Below are 25,406 nucleotides of genomic sequence, written 5' to 3' on the forward strand. Positions count from 1 at the left end.
CCAATTGAAAAACTGGATTTGGCTTCCGGGCTGGGGCTGTGTTTGCTTAAAGCGCCCCGCGGGGCCATCCTCGCATGAACGAAACTGGCCTGGGCTATTGTGAGTGCTCTCTGCCCCCCCCCCCCTCCGGTCACTGTCGCTTTGGTCCTATTCTTGTTCGCACGCACCATCTGCAGGCCAGGCAGCCGCAGCAGCACAGGAAATTCCAACCCGCTGGCTGTCATGGGAGCTCTCTCCCTTGCAGAGGGGCTGGGCTGTGCGTGTGTGTGTGTGTATGTGAGTGTGTGTGTGTGCGTGCGCGCAGGCGGGGGGTGGCTGCCTTATGGATTTGTTCAAGGCTGGGAGTGAACACATGGGTGGTGGGGGTTGTTGTTGTTGTTGCGTTTCTTTGGCCCACGGCGGCTGTCAGACTCGCCTGCCGGGGTTATGGATTCAATCATTATTCAGGAGCTGTTAGCGGAGCGGCTGCTTTCTCCCCGGACGCAGGCCCAGAGAAGCTACCCGGTCAAGCTGAAGGTACAGGGTGTATTTATAGCACTGTGTGGCGGGGGAATGCTGCCCGAGGAGAAGGGTTTAACTGTGGAAGGGACCTCTGAGGGCAGGGGAGCGGAAAGACGCTGGGAAGGGGAAGAGTCAGGAAGCAGACAGCAGGACTGGGTTGGATGTGAGGGGCTGCAGCGAGGTGTTGGACAGCTGGGAGACACATGGCAGAGTAGTGTTGTGTGTTATTTCCCGCAGTGACTGCCCATCTGAGGAGGGAGGGGGAGGGGTGGGTGTGTACGTGTACATACTGCCTGGTTTGTGTTACCATGTTAACGTTGCATTTCACCAACCAGCTTTTTTTCTTGCTGTTGTTCCGGGCTGGTGACCGTGTCTCGAGTTCACCCACACACTGTGCTGCTAGGTCTGGCCTGGGAAGGGGGTGTGAGGGGAGCAGGCTGTGGAAGCTGCGGTTTTTGATCCAGGCAGTTGCTTTTGCCTCTTGTCTGCTCCGGTTTCTGAAAAGGGAAGGGGAGTACAGGTCCGTCGCTGTACGCTCGCTGCCCTGGCAGAGACGTGGTGTCACATATCCCCTGTACGGAGCACTGTGTTTATCTGGCCATTGGGAGGGGCACTGAGCACTGACCAACCTGGTTGGAGCACTCTCGGCACCACTCAGAGGCCAGGACAATGTGTACGGGGCAGCATCCGCTGCGAGCCGGGGTGCAGGCAGGGGAGCCGTCAACATCCTGGCTTGGGATGGATCGTTTCCTGCCGTCTGGCATCTGGCTGATTTTCACCATCGTACGGCCTTTAACTAGTCACTAGGTCTAACTAAACCCATGGGTCAAATTGATCCCGAGGGTAATCACTGGGTTAGTGATCCCGTTGTGTGAAACGCAGGTCTGCCAGTGTAGGGGGGTCGGTTGTAAAGGAGATGGGGAGAAGCCAGTGTGTGCGCATTTCAAACTGCTCACGCAGCACCATTGTGCCACACACCTTAAATTCCAGCGTACATACGTAGACGGCCCCTGGCCGAGTGCCACAACAGTACGAGGGATTTCTTCCCTTTACCAGACACCCAAGTGCCAGCACTCCTAACAGAAGGGTAGGGTGTGAACTGGATAGATCTCAGCCTGCAGGCTGCTGTTACCGTCTGTACCCTTTGTGCACCATCAGCACTCGATAGGGCTGACTGCGGAGTATGCTAATGCTGGGATCTCCCCAAGATACGATGTATGGTCGTGACCTTCGGCGAACCGGGCAGCATGTCCCGAACTAGAGATTAGACCCGTTTGCTTTGCTGTAAGCACTTTGGTTTATAAACAGGGCCCCGAAGGTCGGTGATGCCTCTGCTTTCACTCTGGCTGGCTTCAGCCGTTGCCTGTGGGGCATAGAATCATAGAAGATTAGGGTTGGAAGAGACCTCAGGAGGTCATCTAGTCCAATCCCCTGCTCAAAGCAGGACCAACCCCAACTAAAGCATCCCAGCCAGGGCTTTGTCAAGCCGGGCCTTAAAAACCTCTAAGGATGGAGATTCTACCACCTCCCTAGGTAACCCATTCCAGTGCTTCACCACCCTCCTAGTGAAATAGTTTTTCCTAATATCCAACCTAGACCTCCCCCACTGCAACTTGAGACCATTGCTCCTTGTTTTATCATCTGCCACCACTGAGAACAGCCTAGCTCCATCCTCTTTGGAACCCCCCTTCAGGTAGTTGAAGGCTGCTATCAAATCCCCCCTCACTTCTCTTCTGCAAACTAAATAAGCCCAGTTCCCTCAGCCTCTCCTCGTAAGTCATGTGCCCCAGCCCCCTGATCATTTTAGTTGCCCTCTGCTGGACTCTCTGTAATTTGTCCACATTCTTTCTGTAGTGGGGGCACCAAAACTGGATGCAATACTCCAGGTGTGGCCTCACCAGTGCTGAATAGAGGGGAATGATCACTTCCCTCAGTCTGCTGGCAATGCTCCTACTAATGCAGCCCAATATGCCACTGGCTTTCTTGGCAACAAGGGCACACTGCTGACTCATATCCAGTTTCTCATCCACTGTAATCCCCGGGTCCTTTTCTGCAGAACTGCCGCTTAGCCAGTCGGTCCCCAGTCTGTAGCAGTGCATGGGATTCTTCCATCCTAAGTGCAGGACTCTGCACTTGTCCTTGTTTAACCTCATCAGATTTCTTTTGGCTCAATCCTCCAATTTGTCTAGGTCACTCTGGACCCTATCCCTACCCTCCAGTGTATCTACCTCTCCCCCCATCTTAGTGTCGTCTGCAAACTTGCTGAGGGTGCAGTCCATCCCATCATCCAGATCATTAATGAAGATGTTGAACAAAACCGACCCCAGGACCGACCCCTGGGGCACTCCGCTTGATACTGGCTGCCAGCTAGCCATCGAGCCATTGATCAATACTCGTTTTGCCCAAGATCTAGCCAGCTTTCTATCCTATATAGTCCATTCATCTAATCCATACTTTTTTAACTTGCTGGCAAGAATACTTTGGTAGACCATATCAAAAGCTTTGCTAAGGTCAAGATATATCATGTCCACCACTTCCCCATATCCATAGAGCCAGTTATCTCATCACAGAAGGCAATCAAGTTGGTCACGCATGACTTGCCCTTGGTGAATCCACGTTGACTGTTCCTGATCACCTTCCTCTCCTCCAAGTGCCAGGGTCACTCCTCCAGGGTTGCGTGACATCCCGAGGCCTTCGTGCGGGTGTGAGGCTGACCCTAAAGGACATGCACGCAAAGGAGGCAGCAGGGCTCTGCCTGGAAGGATGTGACTGACCTGTCTCTGTGCAAGGCTGGCTTCCTGCCTGCTGCTGCTGTTTTACTTGGGGCCAGTGGGGCTCGTTTAGACATCTGGATATCATGGGCTGTGTTAGGTGAGGCTTGGCCAATGGGACTATGCGGGGGGAGAGGGAGCTTTTGCAGTGTTACCCGTCCTCGAGGTCCAAGCCCCCAGCCGGCTGGACAGCGGGATTTTACCTCTACTCCCGATCCGCGGGTGGGAAAGACACCTGCTCTCCTCCACCAGCCGTGCTCAGACATCATGGAGCCCACCATTCCCCCAACACTGTGTCCGCTGCTCTTCCCAGACGGCTGACCCGAGAGCCTCAGTGTTGGGTATTAAGGAATACGACTATTAGTGCAGCATCAGTTTGAGCGAAAAAGGCACAAACAAATCATCAAACCTAATAAACATGTTGGATTTATCGTATGCCCAGGGCACTGCCCACCTCTAGGCCTTGTGGGTTTTCTTGATTGAGTACATCATCCCCTCTCTGCCGTGCGGATGTAGGGCTAAGGTAGTGACTTAGAAGCCGTATTTGCCCTCCATTGAGCCCAGTGCTCCACAGGAGGCTGTGGTATTACACCCAGCAGGAATCTGACCTGTAACATAGCGTCTGGTGGGCCCGTGTGCAGCTAGTCCGTCCATGCTGAGATAGAGGTTGTGGGCGGGCTAAATTCTGCCCTCAGACATGCATGCGCAGCCCCCACTGGGTGGGAAACGTGCACACATGTCTCTGGGCAGACGCTGAGCCATGATATGTGTCCTGTGATCGACCGCTTCGACCTGGCCTTGTTCGCTCTGAACTTCTCTTCCAGGTCGTCGTGTCTGGGACCACAGTGGGGCGGGGTAGGCGAGCTACGTTAATATGAAAACCCTAAATAGATTAAAGTATTTAAAAGAGTGTGTTCCTCAAGGGAAGGTGACCAGACAGCAAATGTGAAAAATCGGGACAGAGGGTGGGGGGTAATAGGAGCCTATATAAGAAAAAGACCCAAAAATCGGGACTGTCCCTATAAAATTGGGACATCTGGTCACCCTAAGGGAAGGGAGGAAGCCCCATTAGAGCAATGAGATCTTCCCCCTTCTCCCCCCCCCCGTTTTTCCTCTGGGGGAAACTGCTTCTGCACCCCACCTCCCCGCACACACCCTCTGGAGCGTGTACACTCAGCCAGCCTCCCAGTGCAAGAGGGCCAGCTGGGATTCCCTTCGGCAAGTCGATCCCTGAATTGGTGAGAGGAGTTGCTGGGGAGCAACGGGAGGGGCTCCCCTTCCCGGAGGCTGAGCGGCCTTTGCATTAGCCATTCTAGACCAGGGTTAAAATACAATGCAACTGGCAGGGGAGCTCTCGCCACATCAGCTTGGGAGCTCTCCTTATCCATCAAGCAGCACCAGCCAGGGGGAGGGGAGCTCCTGCCCTCGCTCTCACCCTGGCCCCGGACTAGGGATGAAATGAAAAACGCCGAAGGGAAGGCGTGTCAGGCGAATGAGGCTAGCTATTGATTAAAGGCAGCGGCCTGGGCCCAATAGGATCTGTCCATATGAAATGGAGCAGCCAGTCTCCTCTGAGGTGTAGATATAAGGAAGTAACCAGTGTTACAATAGGTCTAAGCTCTCCAGCTTGGCCTGAGTAGCTACCAGAGACGCAATGGACCAAACTCACCCAGTTTTGATTTCATTGACATTAGCAGAGTGACGCCAGGGCTTGGTTTGGCCAATCTCTCCGTTGTCAGAGGCGGAGTTACCACATCCGGTGGATTTTTTTTAAAGAATAAACTATATGGGACAGGAGTTATTACTGCACCGTTCCTGTTCCTTAGGTCCCCCAAGATAGGAGCTGGTGATTAACTGCTTCCAAAGCCCATTCAGAATGACCCACATCTTCCTCCTGCACCAAACTCAGTGTCTCTGTGTGAAAAGGGACTAGCAAAGGGTGCTGCATGTTTAAGTCAATATTGATTTACCACAGGGCCTCCTGTGGTATTGACAGTTATATTTTTGATTGCAAGCCAAGCAGCCAGAAAGCAGAATTTCTCTGGCACATAACACTCATCGAATAGAGGGGATCCCTTTTACTAAGTCTTCCCATTCCCTCTTGCAAACGGACACTGACCTTTTCTTACCCTTCTTAGCACGCTTCTCATCTGCCCTTTGCAAAGCACTCCGGGGCGTAGCTGAGGCGTGTTTCCCAGGCAGCTCTCCCGGCAAGATCCAGGGGAGTTCGGTGCATGGAGAGGTTAAAATTCCCCTCGTAGTAATGAAGCCTGACATTGCCCAGCAAGCCTCAGATCCGTGCCCTCCTTCCCAGTCAGTGGAACCCAGTGACAGACCTGGAGCATCTGTCACTTTCTATCAAGAGAGTTTCCTCCTTCGCTGCTGCTGCTTCCTGGGCCTGCGGTTTGGGACGTCAAAACCTTTTAGCTCAGTCAGCTAAACGCTTGCCTGGGAGGAACACTGGGGGTGCCGGTTCTAATCCCACTTCTGACTTTGCTCTGTGATTTCATGTGTTCATTGCCCACCTCCCCCCGGCGTCTGTCTTAACTAAGGGACGGGAAGGAAGCAGTGGGGATCAATGCTGAAATGTAGTGTAGGGTCAAGCCCAGGAGACTGGGATTGGAGCCTCTGGCCACTCCACTTGTCAGGGTTAGAGTGATAAAAATGTCACGGGTCTGGCAACCCCATTGGGAGACTCGCCCCAGTGGCACAACGCACACGATTTGGGGGGGGGGCCTTGCCCCAGATATTAGCTTTGGTGCAAGCAGCTTCCCCAGGCACTGCGCAGTTGGGGCCAAAGAAGAGAGAAGATGAGGACCAGGACACATCCTCAGCTGGGGTGAACTGGCCTAACTTTCCGGGCAGCAGGCAACCAGGAAGGGAGCAGTGTCCAAAGCCATGGATGGAAGCATTGGTGCCAGTGCTGGGTTGGAGCTGTGCTGGTCTGTCTGAGTGGCATGAATCCCAGTGGTGGGTTTGTTTTTAAGCCAGCCGCAGCGGGTTTGAAACGCAGAATTTGGGATGCATCCAGTCCTGATGGTTGATGAATTGTCATGTGGCTCAGATTTGAACAGTATGTAAGATGGGAGCATGTTTGCCAGGGTCCTTGCTCACCTGCCTCACTTGCCTGCCCCGCTCTCTAGGGGTTGCGGGGGATAGGAATGTGCATGCAGCATTGAAGCGAGCAGTGGAGCCCAGGGTGTGCGTGGGGCAGATTTTGCAGCTGGGCTTTAGGGAACCGGGAATGATGGTGGAGCAGACTTGGCTAAGAGAATGACTCCTCTGTGTAGCAACTGTGGTGTGCAGCCAACAGTTCCTCCCAAGATACATAAGCTATGAATACTGTATTCATGGGCTTTTGCTGAGCTGAGCTAGTATTTGTGGCATGACAGGTACCCAAACTGGCTCTTCCTCCAGACCCCAGAAAGCCATCTCCATCTGTCACATCTTGAAGCCAGCATTAACACCTCGGCTGGGGATGGGAGCGCTTGAGTTACCTCTCGGCCCACGTGTGCTGTGGTAGCCCTGGAAATGAATCCGCCCCTGCTAAAGGAGAGCTGCCTGCCTCACTTGTAGAGATCCCACAAACTTTAGTTTAATCCGCCCTGGGTTTTATCCCTTTATGGGACTGTGTTTGTGCAGCCTGAATGCTCCAGGCATGCAGCGTGTGTCTGTATGTTTCTCATGCTCGCAGCATGTCACGTGCAGTACCGTTTTGCAAGTCGTGTGTGTTTCCTTCATGCATGCAGCATTTGAACCATTTGTTCCAGCATGCATTTATGAAGTATGCCTGACTGCAGTATGAGCACCACACTGTGTGCGTATGTAGCGTACAGCAGTGTACTTTTGTGCGGTGCGTGTGTTGCGTGCATGCAGGGTGTTGCGTGCATGCAGGGTGGGCCCCATGCTTGCAGTATGATCGCACAGGTTACATGCTGTAAGAGAGCTGTCCATATCAATGTCACTAGCTGGTGAATAGGTAAGGTGCTCACAAACGTGCAGTATTGGTTCTGGGTTTTGTAGGTCCAATAAAACTTCTTGCTGTGCACTGCCAATGGCTTCTGGTGTGCAGCTCTTAACAGATGCAGCTAGCATGAGCTGCCTGCGGTATTGTCCAGCGCGTGCTTTTCTGACAAGGGGGACATGCATGCGTATAAGAGAGGCCCGATGCGTGCTGCATGCTTGTATTCCTGCATGGGAGAGGTCAGGTGCTTGAAAACAAACAAGCAACACGGGTTTGTGCTGAGCTGCAGTGATGGAGAGGAACGGGGAGGCCCAAAGCACTCTGTTATCCCTTGGATGAAAGAGCCTGTACCAGGGCAACACCAGAGATGTTCTCTGCTACTTTGACTTCTCCATTTCACTCTGCGGGCTCCTGAAACGACTCTCTTTTGAAACAAGCAGCTCGAGATATTCTGAATTTCTCACTAATCAGCCCGAATGCAAGAGATAAAACCTCGAGAGAGCCAGCCAAGGCCAGTTCCTCATTCCCTTGTTGTTACACAGCACTAGAGTCTTGGCAGCACTGGCCGTGTTAATTACACAGGCTTGTCCATTGAAAAATGTAAGTTTTCTCTTTCTTTGGAGAGACAAAGGAATATCAGCCCTGTGGCCTGGGCTGCTGGGGACCCGGAGAAAAACCCACACTTGGCATCTATGCTGTGGGCTGGCAGGTTTGTCTGTTGTTGTGCTGGTCAGGAAGAGAAGGGCTTGGGAAGCTTATGGAAAGACAGGACGCCTGCCTCTGCTCTTGCAGTTGGGGATTGGGGAGGCTGTCTCCCTGGAGTTCTCCCACATGCCTGCCAGAGCCCCAGCCCTTCCACGGACATGTGAAAATGGCCTAGTTGGCTGGCAAACAGCCCGTGAGCACTGGTGGGGCATGCAACACAGCTCCCTGCACTTCCCCTGTGCAACGTAGACCTGCAAGCACCTGGCCGGTTGGGCAGTCTGTGAAGCTGGACCATGCGCTTCCCCCTCCCTGTCCTGGCTGCTTTACGGGAGGGGAGGGGGGAATGATTTCCCCGTTGATTCCCTCCTCCGCTTGGTGTTCAGGGTCAGAGTGGGAATAGCAGATCCCTGTGCACACAGCGCCTCCATGAGCTGTCCCTGTCTGCCTCCTTCCTCAGGACCACGAGAAGCAGTATGTGGGATTCGCCACCCTGCCGAACCAGGTGCACCGGAAATCCGTGAAGAAGGGCTTTGACTTCACCTTGATGGTAGCCGGTGAGACTTCCCTGCCGCCCCAGTGGGTTCCCTGGGAGCCTTGCTGCCTGCCTGCCTGGATAAGGCTCAGTGCTGCTGGGCCTAGCGTTGGGAGAACATCCTTTGTGTCCCAAGGAGCTGGCGCTCTCCCAGCGCAGAGCCTTACGGCGCAAGCACCCACTGAAATCACCGCAGCCGCTGGGGGAGTGGGGACCTGCTCAGCGAGAACAGGGAGGTGGGTCAAGCCCCGAGCCGGTGCCCTGTCCTGGAGGAACTGAAGCCGTTCTGTTGTCAGGCCTGCCAAGCCGCTGGGTGAAGCCCGAGTGGCACTGACGCCCGTGGGAGTGTTGCTAATGATTTCAGTAGGTCAGGGTGTCATCTTCTGCGTTGAACCCAAATGTCTCCTTTCACCCTGTTTAATCAGAACCGATCCCCAGACACCCACTGAAGAAACCCAGGAGCACAGCCAAGGGCTCTCTGGTTATTGCCTGATCAGGTTTTGGGACTGTGGGGAGGAGGCCTGTGCCCAGCCCTCTCCCCAGAGATTCCTGCATCGGCTGGATCCTTCCCAGGTTCTGCTTTCCAGTCTCCCAGCCAAACATTCTTTGACTCCTCAGCCCTCCCCTGCCCCATCCCCTTCCCGCTCCTCCTTTAGCCGCCCTGAGCTGAGTGTACCTGTCCCTCCACCAGCAGAAGGCGACTGCAGGTGGCAGAAACAGGGCTGGCTAGGAGCCTAGGTAGAGAACAGGGAGGAGCTGGGCTCTCCCATTTATACAGAGTCAGAGGGATCTCGCTGGGGATGTGCCCACCAGTGTGCGGCCCCCGAAGGGGTCGTCTCTCGCTTGCCTTGGCTCGGGAGGCAGCATTGAAAGCCTTGCTCCAGGATTTCTTCCTAATCCAGGTGCTGGGTTGTGTTGCTTTTCTTTGACTGTGTCCATTAGGAGAGTCGGGCCTGGGGAAATCCACCTTGGTGAATAGCCTGTTCCTGACCGATCTTTACAAAGACAGGAAGCTTCTCAATGCAGAGGGTAAGTGCAGCACAAGGGGGATGTGTGAGGCCAGTTGTTTCCACAGGGACTCTTTTAAAATACAGCACTTTAGCCACAGCACAAACTGCCCCACATTCGTCACTGCTGCTTAGCTGCTCCTTTCTCCCCAGCGAACCATACAGCCTCTAGTCCATACAGCCTCTAGGATTAGAGCAAGAAAAGTTTGGGCCTGGGATTTCCAAGCACTAGAGTTTTCTCTCCAAAGAAAAGATGCTAAGTGGCCTGTTTGTTTAGATCTTTAGCTTGGTTTCTCCTTCCTGGACAGTTGGGCAGAAGCAGGGATACAGCCTTAGTCCCTGGCACATAAGGGGGCCTGCTTCTTTCATTAACAAGGATCTCCTTCCTAGAGGATTTGTGTCAGAGGCTGGCCATTTAGATCAGTTGGTTTAGTGCGATATGGGGGTTTCTCCTAAAGTATCAGGTGCTGGTCACTGCCCGTGGCAGGATGCTGGCCTATGATATGATGATGCGTGGCAATTCCTATGATGTCATCTACAACAACATAGACTGTGTATGTGAAAAGGTTTCTAGGAACATCCCGTAGTATTGGGAGGGGCGTTCCTGGTAGTTCGATCAGGGGCTAGGAGTCAGGACAATGCAACTAGCTCACTGTGTGGCCTTGGGAAAATCACATAATAGCTCTGTGTTCGGGTAAAGCGAGCATAATACTGATCTTCCTCACTGGTTCAAATTTCCTCCGATCCACTCTCCTTTCTGGCCTGTTCGTAGTCATGTGGACTTCAGCGAAGCCAGCAGGACAGTCCAGGCAAATGTGCACAAAGGCTCTGTGCTTAGAGCCGGGTGAAAATTTTCCATTAACACTGGTTTTGGAAGTAAAAATCTTAAGCGAATCCACAGGTTCCATAGAGTCTCTATGGATAGAAATTTCATGCTCTAGTAAAAATATAACATTAAGGATCTATTATCGACCACCTGACCAGGACAGTAATAGTGATGATGAAATGCTAAGGGAAATTAGAGAGGCTATCAAAATTAAGAACACAATAATAGTGGGGGATTTCAATTATCCCCATATTGACTGGGAACATTTCACTTCAGGACGAAATGCAGAGATAAAATTTCTCGATACTTTAAATGACTGCTTCATGGAGCAGCTAGTACGGGAACCCACAAGGGGAGAGGCGACTCTAGATTTAATCCTGAGTGGAGCGCAGGAGCTGGTCCAAGAGGTAACTATAGCGGGACCGCTTGGAAATAGTGACCATAATACAATAGCATTCAACATCCCTGTGGTGGGAAGAACACCTCAACTGCCCAACACTGTGGCCTTTAATTTCAAAAGGGGGAACTATACGAAAATGAGGGGGTTAGTTAGACAAAAGTTAAAAGGTTCAGTGACTAAAGTGAAATCCCTGCAAGTTGCGTGGGCCCTTTTTAAAGACACCATAATAGAGGCTCAACTTCAATGTATACCCCAAATTAAGAAAAACAGTAAAAGAACTAAAAAAGAGCCACCGTGGCTTAACAACCATGTAAAAGAAGCAGTGAGAGATAAAAAGACTTCCTTTAAAAAGTGGAAGTCAAATCCTAGTGAGGCAAATAGAAAGGAGCACAAACACTGCCAACTTAAGTGCAAGAGTGTAATAAGAAAAGCCAAAGAGGAGTTTGAAGAACGGCTAGCCAAAAACTCCAAAGGTAATAACAAAATGTTTTTTAAGTACATCAGAAGCAGGAAGCCTGCTAAACAACCAGTGGGGCCCCTTGACGATGAAAATACAAAAGGAGCGCTTAAAGATGATAAAGTCATTGCGGAGAAACTAAATGGATTCTTTGCTTCAGTCTTCACGGCTGAGGATGTTAGGGAGATTCCCAAACCTGAGCTGGCTTTTGTAGGTGACAAATCTGAGGAACTGTCACAGATTGAAGTATCACTAGAGGAGGTTTTGGAATTAATTGATAAACTCAACATTAACAAGTCACCGGGACCAGATGGCATTCACCCAAGAGTTCTGAAAGAACTCAAATGTGAAGTTGCGGAACTATTAACTAAGGTTTGTAACCTGTCCTTTAAATCGGCTTTGGTACCCAATGACTGGAAGTTAGCTAATGTAACGCCAATATTTAAAAAGGGCTCTAGGGGTGATCCCGGCAATTACAGACCGGTAAGTCTAACGTCGGTACCGGGCAAATTAGTTGAAACAATAGTAAAGAACAAAATTGTCAGACACATAGAAAAACATAAACTCTTGAGCAATAGTCAACATGGTTTCTGTAAAGGGAAATCGTGTCTTACTAATCTATTAGAGTTCTTTGAAGGGGTCAACAAACATGTGGACAAGGGGGATCCGGTGGACATAGTGTACTTAGATTTCCAGAAAGCCTTTGACAAGGTCCCTCACCAAAGGCTCTTACGTAAATTAAGCTGTCATGGGATAAAAGGGAAGGTCCTTTCATGGATTGAGAACTGGTTAAAGGACAGGGAACAAAGGGTAGGAATTAATGGTAAATTCTCAGAATGGAGAGGGGTAACTAGTGGTGTTCCTCAAGGGTCAGTCCTAGGACCTATCCTATTCAATTTATTCATAAATGATCTGGAGAAAGGGGTAAACAGTGAGGTGGCAAAGTTTGCAGATGATACTAAACTACTCAAGATAGTTAAGACCAAAGCAGATTGTGAAGAACTTCAAAAAGATCTCACAAAACTAAGTGATTGGGCAACAAAATGGCAAATGAAATTTAATGTGGATAAATGTAAAGTAATGCACATTGGAAAAAATAACCCCAACTATACATACAACATGATGGGGGCTAATTTAGATACAACGAGTCAGGAAAAAGATCTTGGCGTCATCGTGGATAGTTCTCTAAAGATGTCCACGCAGTGTGCAGAGGCGGTCAAAAAAGCAAACAGGATGTTAGGAATCATTAAAAAGGGGATAGAGAATAAGACTGAGAATATATTATTGCCCTTATATAAATCCATGGTTCGCCCACATCTCGAATACTGTGTACAGATGTGGTCTCCTCACCTCAAAAAAGATATTCTAGCACTAGAAAAGGTTCAGAAAAGAGCAACTAAAATGATTAAGGGTTTAGAGAGGGTCCCATATGAGGAAAGATTAAAGAGGCTAGGACTCTTCAGTTTGGAAAAGAGAAGACTAAGGGGGGACATGATAGAGGTATATAAAATCATGAGTGATGTTGAGAAAGTGGATAAGGAAAAGTTATTTACTTATTCCCATAATACAAGAACTAGGGGTCACCAAAAGAAATTAATAGGCAGCAGGTTTAAAACAAATAAAAGGAAGTTCTTCTTCACGCAGCGCACAGTCAACTTGTGGAACTCCTTACCTGAGGAGGCTGTGAAGGCTAGGACTATAACAATGTTTAAAAGGGGACTGGATAAATTCATGGTGGCTAAGTCCATAAATGGCTATTAGCCAGGATGGGTAAGAATGGTGTCCCTAGCCTCTGTTCGTCAGAGGATGGAGATGGATGGCAGGAGAGAGATCACTTGATCATTGCCTGTTAGGTTCACTCCCTCTGGGGCACCTGGCATTGGCCACTGTCGGTAGACAGATACTGGGCTAGATGGACCTTTGGTCTGACCCAGTACGGCCTTTCTTATGTTCTTATGTTCTTATGTTTTGGATGGAAAATTGGATTTTGGATTAAATGAAATTTTCCCCCAAAAGTGTCTGCTTTGAGCAGGAAAATTCACTGGAAAAGTGAATAGCTGAAAACCAAAATATTTCAATTCTGAAATGCTGCCATGGTGCCTCATGGGAGTTTTGGTTCAGGTGCCTCATGCGCCTGTTTTCTTTTATGGGCCAGGCTCCCTGGCTGCACTTGATTACCCATGATGCACCAGCTCCCCATACCAAGCCCATGATGCATGATGGGAAATGTTGCCCAAGCTGGGCACCAGGCCTTTATAGGCGAATGAAAGCACGAAGCACCCAAACTACAACTCCCATGAGGCACTGCATTGTCCATTTTAGAATCAGCTATTTTGATTTTCTCACATTTTTGCCCCCAAAAGGACACTTTTCAGTGAAACACTCCCCTGCCCCTAGCAGTTCTGCCTGTGACAGTGCAGGGTAGTATTGTGGGAGTGGGCCTGATGCTGAGAACCGGTCCATGTGCAGACACGGCCTGAGGAGGGGGTCCCCCAGCGCTAACCACTGGTTTCAGTTCACTTATTTCTGTTTGAAGAGCGAATCAGCCAAACGGTGGAGATCCTGAAACACACCGTGGACATCGAGGAGAAAGGCGTCAAGCTGAAGCTGACGATAGTCGACACCCCGGGCTTTGGAGATGCTGTTAACAACACTGAGTGGTGAGGGGGGCTGGGCAGGGGCGCTGGAACAAAGGGGCCAGGGGTCCGTGGCCCCATCACTTTTTACTGGTTGTAAGGGCAAGCAACTGGGGGGAGGAGACAGAGAGGAGCGAGCAGGGGGCAGGATCTTGGGCGGGGGGGGGGAAGAAGCAGGGTGGGGGTGGGGCCTGGGGAAAGGGGGCGGGGCCATGGTTAGGGCACCGATGGCTCCTGCACGCTTTTAGGGAACTTGCGCCACTCCTGACCCTAAGGCTCTGTCAGCTGCCATTTCCTTCCCTCCTGGGCGATGGGAGCAGAGGGGGTCTAAGGTGGGAAAGGGGATGCTGCTTTCGCGTTACAGAGAGATGGACAAATTCAGCCCTTAGCACTGCCCAGGACAGGGACTTAGGCTGGGGAAGGGGACAGGGAGCTGGTGCCTCCTGTGCTCTATGTCTCCGAGGCTGTCTCCTGTTAAAGGCAGGGTTTGGTGTGTGTTTGCAATGCTCCCCCAGCTGGAAGCCCATCACCGATTACATCGATCAGCAGTTCGAACAGTATTTCCGTGACGAGAGCGGCCTGAACCGGAAGAACATCCAGGACAACCGAGTGCACTGCTGCCTCTACTTCATCTCGCCCTTCGGACACGGGTGAGGCGCTGCGCTCGCTGGGAGCCAGGCTCCTGCCTGGGGGCAACATCTCAGCATGGTGCATGCGAGGATCTCGCACACGGGCTCCTGCTTGTGTTAGCAGGAGTCATGTGAGCAAATCCCTAAACCCCTGCCTCTTTTGCTTTCCTCCCCTCTCCACTATGGGGGCTTAGCAGCATTGCCCAGAAGGTGCTGTGTCATTGTTAAACCATTCATCCCCTTACGCTGGTGGGAGGAGCTTATGCCCAAATGTCGCCCTCTTGTGACAGTGTTGGGGATTGCAGGTAATGAGTCTGAGTGGGATTTGGGGTTAGAAGTGCTAACAGAGAGATATCTGCTCTTGCCCAGGCTAGCCCTCTGCCACCCCCCTCTTGGGAGTTTACTCATTGACGTGACACACTCTGGTCACATGATCTTGGCTCCACGGCGCTGAGAGCAAGGCCTGTTCTCTAGGCACTGATCCCCTGCAGGCCCAAAGCCCATTTCTCTCTGCTGCTCTCCTGGGGGAGCAAGAAGGAGAAAACCAACATGCAGCCCCTGATCTTCAGTCTGGTGGATCTGTGCCTAGCGCAGGACAGGGTGAGGGCAGAGAGAGCTTTAAGTTGCCTTTACACCTCCCAGTCTAGTGCCAGCCTGTTCCCTGGCGTACATTAAGGCAGCCCCAGGGTCCTTGCCCAGGGGGATAACCAAGGGAGCCAGATCTGATAGCTTCATACTGTGCAAGGTAGGGTGGGGCCCCAGGCAGGGTTTATTCTGTAGGGGAGTATATACCTGTCTGGTGTCTTTCTGATTCGATAGGCTGAGCTGTTACAGCAGCCAGGCTGGAAAGGGTACATTCAAGCCACCCTCCATGCCCTAAATGCACCCGCTGAGAACTCTCCCTGTGGCCTGTAACATTGGAAACGCCATTGCCCCAGGCCCCGTGGCTGAGTTTCTCTAGCCCCCACACTCACTGCTAAGAGGGTGTCTGGCCCAGTGGGTGAATGGGAGTGCCCCCTCCAGAGGAAAAGCAGGAGGGTGAGGTAACCCCTGCCACTTCCCCCCCCCCCCCCCCCCCGCTGCAGGCTGAGGCCGGTGGACGTCGAGTTCATGAAGGCTCTGCACGAGAAGGTGAACATCGTGCCCCTGATCGCCAAGGCCGACTGCCTGATCCCCAGTGAGATCCGGAAGCTAAAGGAGAGGGTGAGAGATGCTGCTGTCCGGCCGTGACATGTTGGCAGGGCTCAGGGGTCCGCACGGGTCCCGGGTTCTGCCTGAGCCCTGCTTGACAGAGCCCCTCCCGCTGGAGAGGTGATCAGTGGGGACAGCCAGCCAGGAGCAAGCAGACCCTGCACCCCCCTTTGTGTCAGGGATGGAGCGGAATGGCCTGACCCATGGCCCTGTCCCATTGCTCCCCATGTTTCATGGGGCCCATGCAAAATAACCCCTGTGGGGACCCATCCAGCTCCGTCCCCACCTGTGGCTGGGGTCCCCCACCCTGCCTGGCGCCCTGCCTACCAGAGATCTCTGCTCCTGCTGCAGAGACACCGCTCGCCTCGGCGTGACGCTCTGTGGCCTCTAGTGTCTCCGGCGCGGGGCCCAGCAGCCAGGAGACGAGCCAAACTGCTGTAACCGTAGCTCCTGCTCCTGCCAGTGGGTGTCACCTGCTTCAGTGCCCCCCTTATTCCCCCTCCGCACACAGATGTGCCGAGGTCCCCAGGGCTAAGCTGGTCTTGTTTAGAAGACAGTTCCTCTCCTTTGCTCCTTCCCATGTGTCACTGGGCAGGGGCATCCCTGCCCTTGAATTCAACACAGACAACGACAAACTAGCAGAGAGGTTTAGGTGGGTCATTTATCCAATCCCCCAGCAGCCACTGGCGATAGGGGAAATGGGTCCAAAACCCGCCTCTCTGCCCTGACGGGGCCTTGTTGGCTTCCCTGCTTTCATCACTTCTCCTCCTTGCCTTGGCCTTCCCGGGAGCATGGCAATCTCAGGAGAGGGCCAGCTCCCCGGAGAGTGCTCTGCAGGGGTTGGAGAAGAGTCCACAATGCTCTGTGCTTTCCCCACTGGTGTTCCCAGCCCGGGGAGGCCCCTCCCTCGCCAGCAACCAGAGCAGAGAGGCTGCAGCGAGGGCGGTTGGGTGCACTCTCTGGTCGTGCTGACGGGCTCTTTGGTGCTGTCTTTCATTTTGCCCTTACCCTGCGGGGGAGCAGATCCGGGAAGAGATCGACAAGTTTGGGATTAAAGTTTACCAGTTCCCAGACTGCGACTCTGATGAAGATGAGGAATTCAAACAGCAAGACCGGGAGCTGAAGGTGAGGAAGGCCCTGGACCTCTTCTTCCAGTTCAGTAGTCTCCTCAGCTGGCTGGTGTGCACCCCTGCCCTCTAGTGGGTGGAATCAGAGCTATACCATGTGTGTTAAAGGCCCCATACTGCGAACAGTCAGTGGAGATTCTTCTTTACCTCAGGTGCTAGAGGCCTGTGCTTTTGGAGCAGGAGATCTCAGTTCTCTTCCTGCTGGTGTCACAAAGTTTGAAGTGGCTTCAGCGTGGAGCACAGGGACCTGGGTGCGGTCCCATGTCACCACGGCTTTAAGACAGCAGTCTAGTGGGCCAGGTTCATTCCTGGTGTAACTCCATGGACTTCAGTCAGGCCCTGTTTGTCTTGACTCCCCTCGTTGTTGCCTAGCCACAGATACCAACCAGATGTGGGGACCGAGGGCTCCTCTCTTTTGAGGTGGGGAGGGGTTATTCCCTCTCCTCCTGGCTTCCTGGTGCATGTGACCAGGTCAAGAGCTGCCTGTGCTGAGGGAGGGAGAGCGTTTGGGATACCTGACCTGCCAGGTGAACCCAGGGTGTCTGAAAAATAATTGGGTGCACAGAGTCCCCAAGGCTGGTGTTTCCTGTGGGGCCAGGTGCCCTTCCCCCATCCCACCGGGAAGGATACCCCAGTGTCAGCCAATCTGCATGTGTGATCCAGCAATACCACTGGCAGTATCTTGCGTCCCACTTGGCGTGTCCCAGTGCTGAGCGTTGGTTTCTGAGTGACACTCGTCGTCACGGAGCAGCGATTCTCGCCCGATGAGTCGTCGGGAATGTACCTCAGGGCAGGGCGTGCGGGGTGAAACGATGCGACCGCGCACAAGCGGTGGGGGGCAGACAATGGCCCTCGACCCACCGGGGAGTGCCAGGCCCCTTCATGTTCCTCAGCTGGCTCGGGGCTGGGCTAGCAGAGTCCCTGAGCATGGCACGCGCTGGGCCGCCCGGCCTGGTTAGGGGCAACGTGAGCTGGCGACCCGCTGACGGCCGCTCTGGAAAGGGGCAGTGTGTGCCCCTCCCTGGACGAGCTCCGTGTTCGGCGCCTGGAACAGGATGAAGTTCCTGCACGCCCTTCCCACCTGCACCCCCACCGCCGGGCCAGAGAACACAATCGCCCTGTGTGGGCGTCAGAACCCGAGCCCTCAGGGCTCCCATCTGGGCCTCGCGTGATTCCCGCCAGGCTTCCTGATTCCTCGGTGGCTCTCGTTTCAGGAGAGCGCTCCCTTCGCTGTCATCGGCAGCAACACGGTGGTGGAGGCCAAAGGCCAGAGAGTGCGTGGGCGGCTGTACCCGTGGGGCATTGTGGAAGGTAAGGCGTGTCCCTGGGCGCCTGGCAGGGAAGCCGGGAGGAGGGGGTGAGGGCTGGCAGCCCTGGGGCAGAATTCCAGCCGGTGGAGAGTCCAGTTCAGTGCTGTGCTGGGGCTCCCCCTGTGGCTTTGGAGCCCCCTAGTGGTAAGTGCGTGTTGGCAGCACACCGAGGGCGTGTCTATGCTGTATTCACCGGGTGTGACTGCAGCTCATGTACACGTACCCGAGCCAGCTTTAATCTAGCCAGCTCAGGTGCTGGTAGCAGTGAAGCTGCAGCAGCAGGGGCTGTACAAGGGTCATTGCTTGGGTGGCTAGCCTGCACTCTGTGCCGTGGCTCCTCTGCTCCGGTACCCAAACGATGCAGCCACCCGAAGTCACCCCCTCAGACGGCTCCCCTGCACGCTCCTTCATGGGGAAGAGCAAGCGTGTTTAACGGACAGCTGGGAGCAGCTTGCAGGGCTGGGCCGACGGCAGATGTGTCCTCCTCTGATATCGTGATGGCTGCCTTAGAAATACCAGGAGCAGAGAAGAGCATGCGCGTGTCTCTCTCTTCTGGTTGTTTCTGAATGGAGCAGACTCAGTGTTTAATGCCTAGGAAACAGCCGCTCTCTGCTTGGGAAGGCAGGGCATTGCCTGGTTGCCCCGGAGTAGACATTGCTCCCATCGGAGTGAAGGTTTATACCCTTCATGTTCTGCCCAGTCAGCAATACAAGGCTTTGCTGCCGCCGCCATGGTAATGTCTGCGGTGAGACCCACAGCCCAGCACCGCTAGGAGGAGAGCGGAGGGGCAGGTCCCACAGTACGGGGAGACATTAGATGGCAGAATGCCCCTCATGTTATCTCCCCACTGCTCTGCTTTTGGCCCGGCCGATGTTGGTGGCAGTGGCCTGTGAGCTGCTGCGTAGCCGCAATACACCCACAGTGGGGCGGGTTTGTTGCTTAGATGGGAGGAAACAGCTGTTTTAAATGAGAGAGATGCTGGCATTCTGCAAAGGCAGCTCCCAACCCCCAAGCCTCATTTGCTCCGGCTGGGGGAGTCAGTGGTGCTCAGAGAGCCCTACCAGCAGCAATACATTCCAACAGAGTGAACATTTCTCTAAAGGCTGGGCTGCCTCACTTTGCCTGTAACTTTCTGTTCTCCCTGATTAGAAAATCCCCTAGGCCCTGTGTCCCGGAAATGGGGGTAGTTACTGATTTGACTGTCCCCTGGCTTGTCGCTGCAGGGGGCTTGTGGTTCTTGGGTTGCACAAGCACTAGTTTGTTGTGCTAGGGCTGCTCAGGAATGCACTGACTGCTCAGCGCCCTCGGACGGGGCGAATGCATTGCAGCGTTTGCGTCTGGGAGGAAAAGCAGCTTGCGAAGTCCCTGGTGTGACGTGCAGGGCCGGCTCCAGGCACCAGCTTACCAAGCAGGTGCTTGGGGCGGCCACTTCGGATTGGGGCGGCATGTCCAGCTGTTCGGCGGCAATTCGGCGGATGGTCCCTCACTCCTGCTCGGAGTGAAGGACCTCCCGCCGAATTGCCGCCGCAGATCGCGATCGCGGCTTTTGTTTGTTTGTTTGTTTGGCTGCTTGGGGCGGCCAAAACCCTGGAGCCGGCCCTGGTGACATGGCCTGGCTGCCCTTGACTTTGCAAGCTAAATAATAAAAGAGGCAGGTCAGATTGGGGACCAGACCTCCCCTGGGACTGGCCCTTTGAATTGCGCAGGTACGCAGGGGAACAATTAACTGGAAAATCCTGAGCCAAGCACGCTGATGACTGTTTCAGAAGAGGAGTCAAGCTGCTGGCTGCATGGCTTTACGGGGTGACGCTTGTTGTTAGATACACACAGGCTGTGCCCACGCCTCCACGCAGTCCTGGTGGGCCTGTGACTTCACCTCCCTGCTGTGTGTTCCTCCTCTTCAAAAGCAAGTGACTCTGGGCCTAATCCAAAATCCAATGGAAAGAAGCCCATTGACTTCAGTGGACTTTGGATCAGGCTCTAGATTTAGGATGAAGATAGACCCAAAGACCAGGCTCATAAAGCCCTTCGATTTGATTCTGATTAGTTTCCATTGCTAGCTGCAGTCCCAGAGACTGTGCCCGGTTTGATGAATACAATCCATACCCCTTGGAACCAGTGTCCCCAGTCAGAACCCGCCTGGTCCCAAGCCTGCGCGCACACAATCTTCCTTCTCAAAGCCTTCAGGTCAGCAAATTCAGGCTCTTGTGACCAAGGGGAGAAGCAAGCCCTACAGCAGAGGACCCTGTCGCTGGGAATGTTCTGCCTCCAGCCCCTTCCCATTTAAAACGGTGTTGTTAGCTTGAGCCCAAGTGCTCTGATATCTCACCAGCAGAGAGGCAGCCTCATGGGCATGTCTGAAGATGGGGGGGGAAGGAGATGGGCTAGTGGCGGGGTTTGGAAGGACCCTGCAGGGATGAGCGTTTTAGTCAGGGGTTGGATGTGGCGAGGCTCTGACGGGGCCATTGCTCGTCCTTGCCCCGGGCAGATGTTGGGGTGAAATCCAAATGCTGTTTGTTGCTGCTCCCCCAGTGGAAAACCAGGCACACTGTGATTTCGTGAAGCTGCGGAACATGCTGATCCGGACGCACATGCACGACCTGAAGGATGTCACCTGTGATGTTCACTATGAGAACTACAGAGCTCAGTGCATCCAGCAGATGACCAGGTGGGCGCCCGTTGGCAGTGCTCTTCTCCTGTGCAGAGTCAGGGGGAGGGTGTGTCTGGTGCCTCTCGGGTGGGGGAGCTCTCATCTGCTCCTCGTTAATGGGGCTGAGGAGTATTCCAGATGCAACTAGCCAACGTACCACAATCACAGTGTCTCAGCTGTCTGAGAACCACTGTGGGGAGACCTCTGTGAAGCTCGGTCACTGCCTGGACGTTCCCACACTCAGCCCCGCAGTGTTGTGGGCACCAAGATAGATGGTCCTAGTGTACGAGCTCTTTTCAGTGGTAGGAAAAAATAGACCTGGCCTAGCGACATTAACAGGGAAGCAACCACCCCCCTGGGGATTTGCCTGTGAACGGCATGTGTTGCCAAAGCAACAGCCTGGAAGCGGGGGGTTGGCAGCTCCCACGTCCTCACCAGCTGTGGCCGTGTCTTAGTCATGACATCACCTCTGAGATGCTGCTGTTTCTCTGGCAATGCATCTGTCGGAACAATTAGCGATTACTGAGTCTTAACGAGCCTCCGAAGATTGCCCTCCCCTCTCATGGGTCACTGCATTCCGCTCCCTTGCAGTTTCAGCTGGAAGGGAGAGCTGGTTACGGAAATCTCATAAAAAATCCCCCCACCCATGCAAATTTGAAATGTCAAAGTTTAAAAATCTCTAGCACACTTCTGTTGTAGATTGTGACCATCCCTTCCTATGCTCAGCTGTTGCCTAGTGTTGCTGTGTGCTGTCACATTCCACCCCAGAAGTGGCTGTATTACACTGATGGGCAAGTAACGCTTGTACACTGGGTGTAAATATCTGAGTGTGCGCATGTGGATACATACGTGTGATGTATATGTGCACACACAGGTGCATAGAATGAAATTTCTATGACAGACAAACCTATTTATTTTCATCGGAGGGAATTCAGAATCCCAAGAGAGCTAGGTATGAAGTGATTATCTCTAGAGAGCTGAGAGAAGTGACTTAAATAATAAAAAAAAAAATTAATGGAGATATCCTATCTCCTAGAACTGGAAGGGACCCTGAAAGGTCATTGAGTCCAGCCCCCTGCCTTCACTAGCAGGACCAAGTACTGATTGTGCCCCAGATCCCTAAGGTGGCCCCCTCAAGGATTGAACTCTCAACCCTGGGTTTAGCAGGCCAATGCTCAAACCACTGAGCTATCCCTCTGTTTAGATACAGAATTTAGTAACCATTTCAAAGAAGATGAAGAATAAATTACTTAACTAAAATAGTTACCCCCTCCCCCCCCACATTTTTTTTGGTTCTAAATCCAACACCCCTGTGATTTGCCTCCAATTCTCATGTCTTTGCTGATTCTCTACCTGTCAAATAGGAGGGAATTGGGATGTAATAGTTTCCTATGGAGCTGAACTCTAAGATAAATGTGCATTGAGCCAACAGGGCCACCACGTGGAGAGAGGATGCAGTGACACCTTGGAATTCTCGGTTGTTCCCCAAGGGTTTTTCACCACTTGAATGTAGTGCCCCAACTTTATTACTAGGCTTCGTGTAATTAAACTGGCTCCATATTTTGGTCCTTCTGAAAAAGGCCTGTGAACATGGTCCGGTCGCTTGACAAACGTTGATATTTAATGCCGACCACTGTCTACGCGTGGGTGTATGTGTGCGTATATTTATCTCATAAACAGTGAGAGAGACCACAAGACCATGATCTGTAAATGCCTCTCCTAAATTTGTCATCAGCACAGCTTGTGGCTTATTGGTTTGCTGATGTGGCCTTAGCGTAAGGTGATCAGAGATGCCAGCTCTTTAAGGGCTTGCGTTTACTCTCTATCCCCTATAGCTCCCCCAGCCCGCTCTTCTGAAATCTCAAGTGTGATACGTGCCTGTGTGTGAATGGATCCCACACATCTGCTGTGCTCCCCCAAACTGCATCCAAGCGGCCTGGTGTCTGCACCACTTCCCACTGGCTGGCCAGGCGCACAGGGCTGTGATTGTGCCCTGGGGTGTTTGTGACAGGCCCTCGTTCCCCGCTGTGCTGGCACTGGAACGGACTGAATTTCTCCACTCTCTCCCCCCAGTAAACTGACTCAGGACAACAGGATAGAAAGCCCCATCCCTATCCTGCCCCTCCCGACGCCTGATGCTGAAACGGAGAAGCTGATCAAAATGAAGGATGAAGAGGTGAGTACCCACTGCACCTTGCCCTCCTCAGCGACGAGCAGAGGGGCTGCCTCAGGCGAGGCTGTCCTGGGGTTCGCTGGTGCCCCCATCCCTTCTCCCCCTTCTGCTGCCCTCTGCACTCACCAGCTCTCAGTCAGGAGGGCAGGGCCCGGAGGCTGTGTCCGGCTCGGGCTGTGGTAATGCCATCCCGTGAACTGCAGAGCAAGGCCCTGTTCACACCAATGCCAGCAGCCATCATGTTCGGAGAGGAGTTAGAAGGTGTCTCTTTGAAAGCCCCTTCATCCCTCCCAAGGCTGAGCAAAACACCAGTCAGCACTGCCAAGGCGAGCACCATTGGGTTACAGAGTCAGAGGGTTTAAAGCCGGCAGGGATCACCCCTGCCATGGTCGCCCTGTGACCTGAAGCACCTAGAGTCAGTCGAGTGGGTGCGTCGACCAGGAGTGCACCAAGTGCAGGCTGGGAACACACATGGTTCCCTTATACAGCCCGGCCAGGACACACAGTGCACACTGCCCAGCCACCAGCTCCTCCTTGTGCCAGTCGCTGTGCTGATTTATTGGGGAAAGGGGCAGGAGCAGAACATCGGGGTGAGCCCATCCTGCGCTCCATCTCCCCTCAGTGGGGGTGAGCTCCCCCCATCTTCCCCCGGTGGGGGTGAGCTCCCCCCATCTTCCCCCGGTGGGGGTGAGCTCCATCTCCCATCCTGCACTCCATCTCCCCCCAGTGGGGGTGAGCTCCCATCCTGCCCTCCATCTCCCCCCAGTGGGGGTGAGCTCCCATCCTGCCCTCCATCTCCCCCCCAGTGGGGGTGAGCTCCATCTCCCATCCTGCCCTCCATCTCCTCTCAGTGGGGGTGAGCTCCCCCCATCTTCCCCCGGTGGGGGTGAGCTCCATCTCCCATCCTGCGCTCCATCTCCCCTCAGTGGGGGTGAGCTCCCCCCATCTTCCCCCGGTGGGGGTGAGCTCCATCTCCCATCCTGCACTCCATCTCCCCTCAGTGGGGGTGAGCTCCCATCCTGCCCTCCATCTCCCCCCAGTGGGGGTGAGCTCCCTCCATCTCCCATCCTGCCCTCCATCTCCCCCCAGTGGGGGTGAGCTCCCTCCATCTCCCATCCTGCCCTCCATTTCCCCCCAGTGGGGGTGAGCTCCTTCCATCTCCCATCCTGCCCTCCATCTCCCCCCAGTGGGGGTGAGCTCCATCTCCCATCCTGCCCTCCATCTCGCCCTCGTGGGGGTGAGCTCCATCTCCCATCCTGCCCTCGATGGAGGGGGCTCCTCCAAACCCCGGCTGCGCGATCCTGAGCGCCCCGTGAGCCGTCACTGGCTAGCCCATGCAGACAGTGGAGTGAGAAGCAACACGCACAGCCCCAGCACCGAGGAGGGGCTAGAACCCCACTCACAAACGTGCCGTCCTGGTAACAGAGCATGCCCGCCACCTTCTTAGAGCATCTCACTGGCTGGGGCGGAGCCGCGATCTCTCTGACCTTCTCTCTCTCTCTCTCCTGCAGTTGCGGAGGATGCAGGAGATGCTGCAGAAGATGCAGCAGCAGATGCAGGACCAGTGAGAGCCAGGAGGATGGAGGGCAAAGGGAATCCCTGGCGACCTTCCGGGGCCCAGCTTGAGAAGTGGCCGTTGTAGGAAGAAGTTCCCCGTTGCGTAGAGACTTGTGGGCGAGAGCTGCGCCCCCCCACCCCCTAATTTATTAGCAGTGACACTGGCTTTCCTGTCAGCTGGAGTGCGGAAGAGGCTCTTCACTTAGCAATTTACTGGTGTGTTTTTCTTTTGTTTCTTTTAAGCCTGGGAAGTGTCTAAGGCATTTTTAGAACCGTTCCAACTTCCAGATGTACTCAGCCCTGGCTAGGGAATGCGCTGCTGTTCCAAGTCACGGTTTCTATGGCGTACGAACTTGAAGACTGTGTAAATGCACGTAAATGTTTACTCCCAACCAAGGTGCTGGGACCCTCCCCCCCAACCCCCCCTGGGCCAGGGCAGGCACTTAGAAGGACAAACGTCCCTTTGAACCAAGAGCTCGTGAGTTGGACCCAGCCAGCCACCCCTCTCCCCCTGGGGACTCCAGGCCACCCCGCTGCTCTGCATGGGAGAGCAGCGGGGTGGGGGGGTGGAGTTGATCATGGGACGCTGGCCTGTGGGGGTATTTTTAAGGTGCCTGAACATTCCTGCCTGATTTTCCTATTGAGAAACTCCAGGATCTTTTGCACTGAGAGGGGAGAGATCAGCCCCACCCACTAGGTTAGAAGATACCAGCTTCCACTGCCCTCGTTTAGAGCAGTGTTTCTCAACGACCGGTCCCTGAGATCTCCCCGACACAGCTTAGGAAGACCGCGAGCTGGCTCCTGGAATCAAATAGGTTGAGAAACTCTGGTTTAGAGCATAGTGGTGAGGATGTGGCGCTCGGCACTGGGAGATCTCGGCTTGCAGAGACGAGGAATATTGGAGCAGCCCATGAGGTGCCAGCATCTTCCCAGCCAGCCATGCCCCTGCTGTGGCCAAACCACACTGTGG

General features: G+C 53.7%; 1 protein-coding gene across 2 annotated transcripts; it reads left to right on the plus strand.

Moving 5' to 3' along the window:
• Positions 1-426: 426 nt before the first annotated feature.
• On the plus strand, positions 427-24,550 carry SEPTIN5 (septin 5). Of its 2 annotated transcripts, XM_065417794.1 has the most exons (11): positions 427-516; positions 8,399-8,495; positions 9,416-9,502; positions 13,700-13,823; positions 14,315-14,449; positions 15,514-15,631; positions 16,643-16,744; positions 17,961-18,057; positions 20,589-20,724; positions 22,780-22,882; positions 24,391-24,550. In XM_065417794.1, the coding sequence occupies exons 1-11, from the start codon at positions 427-429 to the stop codon at positions 24,445-24,447; spliced, it is 1,146 nt and encodes a 381-aa protein (XP_065273866.1). In that variant the 3' UTR covers positions 24,448-24,550. The 2 variants fall into 2 exon arrangements, with proteins under 2 accessions (XP_065273866.1, XP_065273867.1); XM_065417795.1 differs by lacking the exon at positions 427-516 and having other exon boundaries at positions 8,471-8,495; positions 20,589-20,775.
• Positions 24,551-25,406: the final 856 nt, after the last annotated feature.

This window comes from Emys orbicularis, chromosome 16 (assembly GCF_028017835.1).
Source record: "Emys orbicularis isolate rEmyOrb1 chromosome 16, rEmyOrb1.hap1, whole genome shotgun sequence".
NCBI lineage: Eukaryota > Metazoa > Chordata > Testudines > Emydidae > Emys > Emys orbicularis.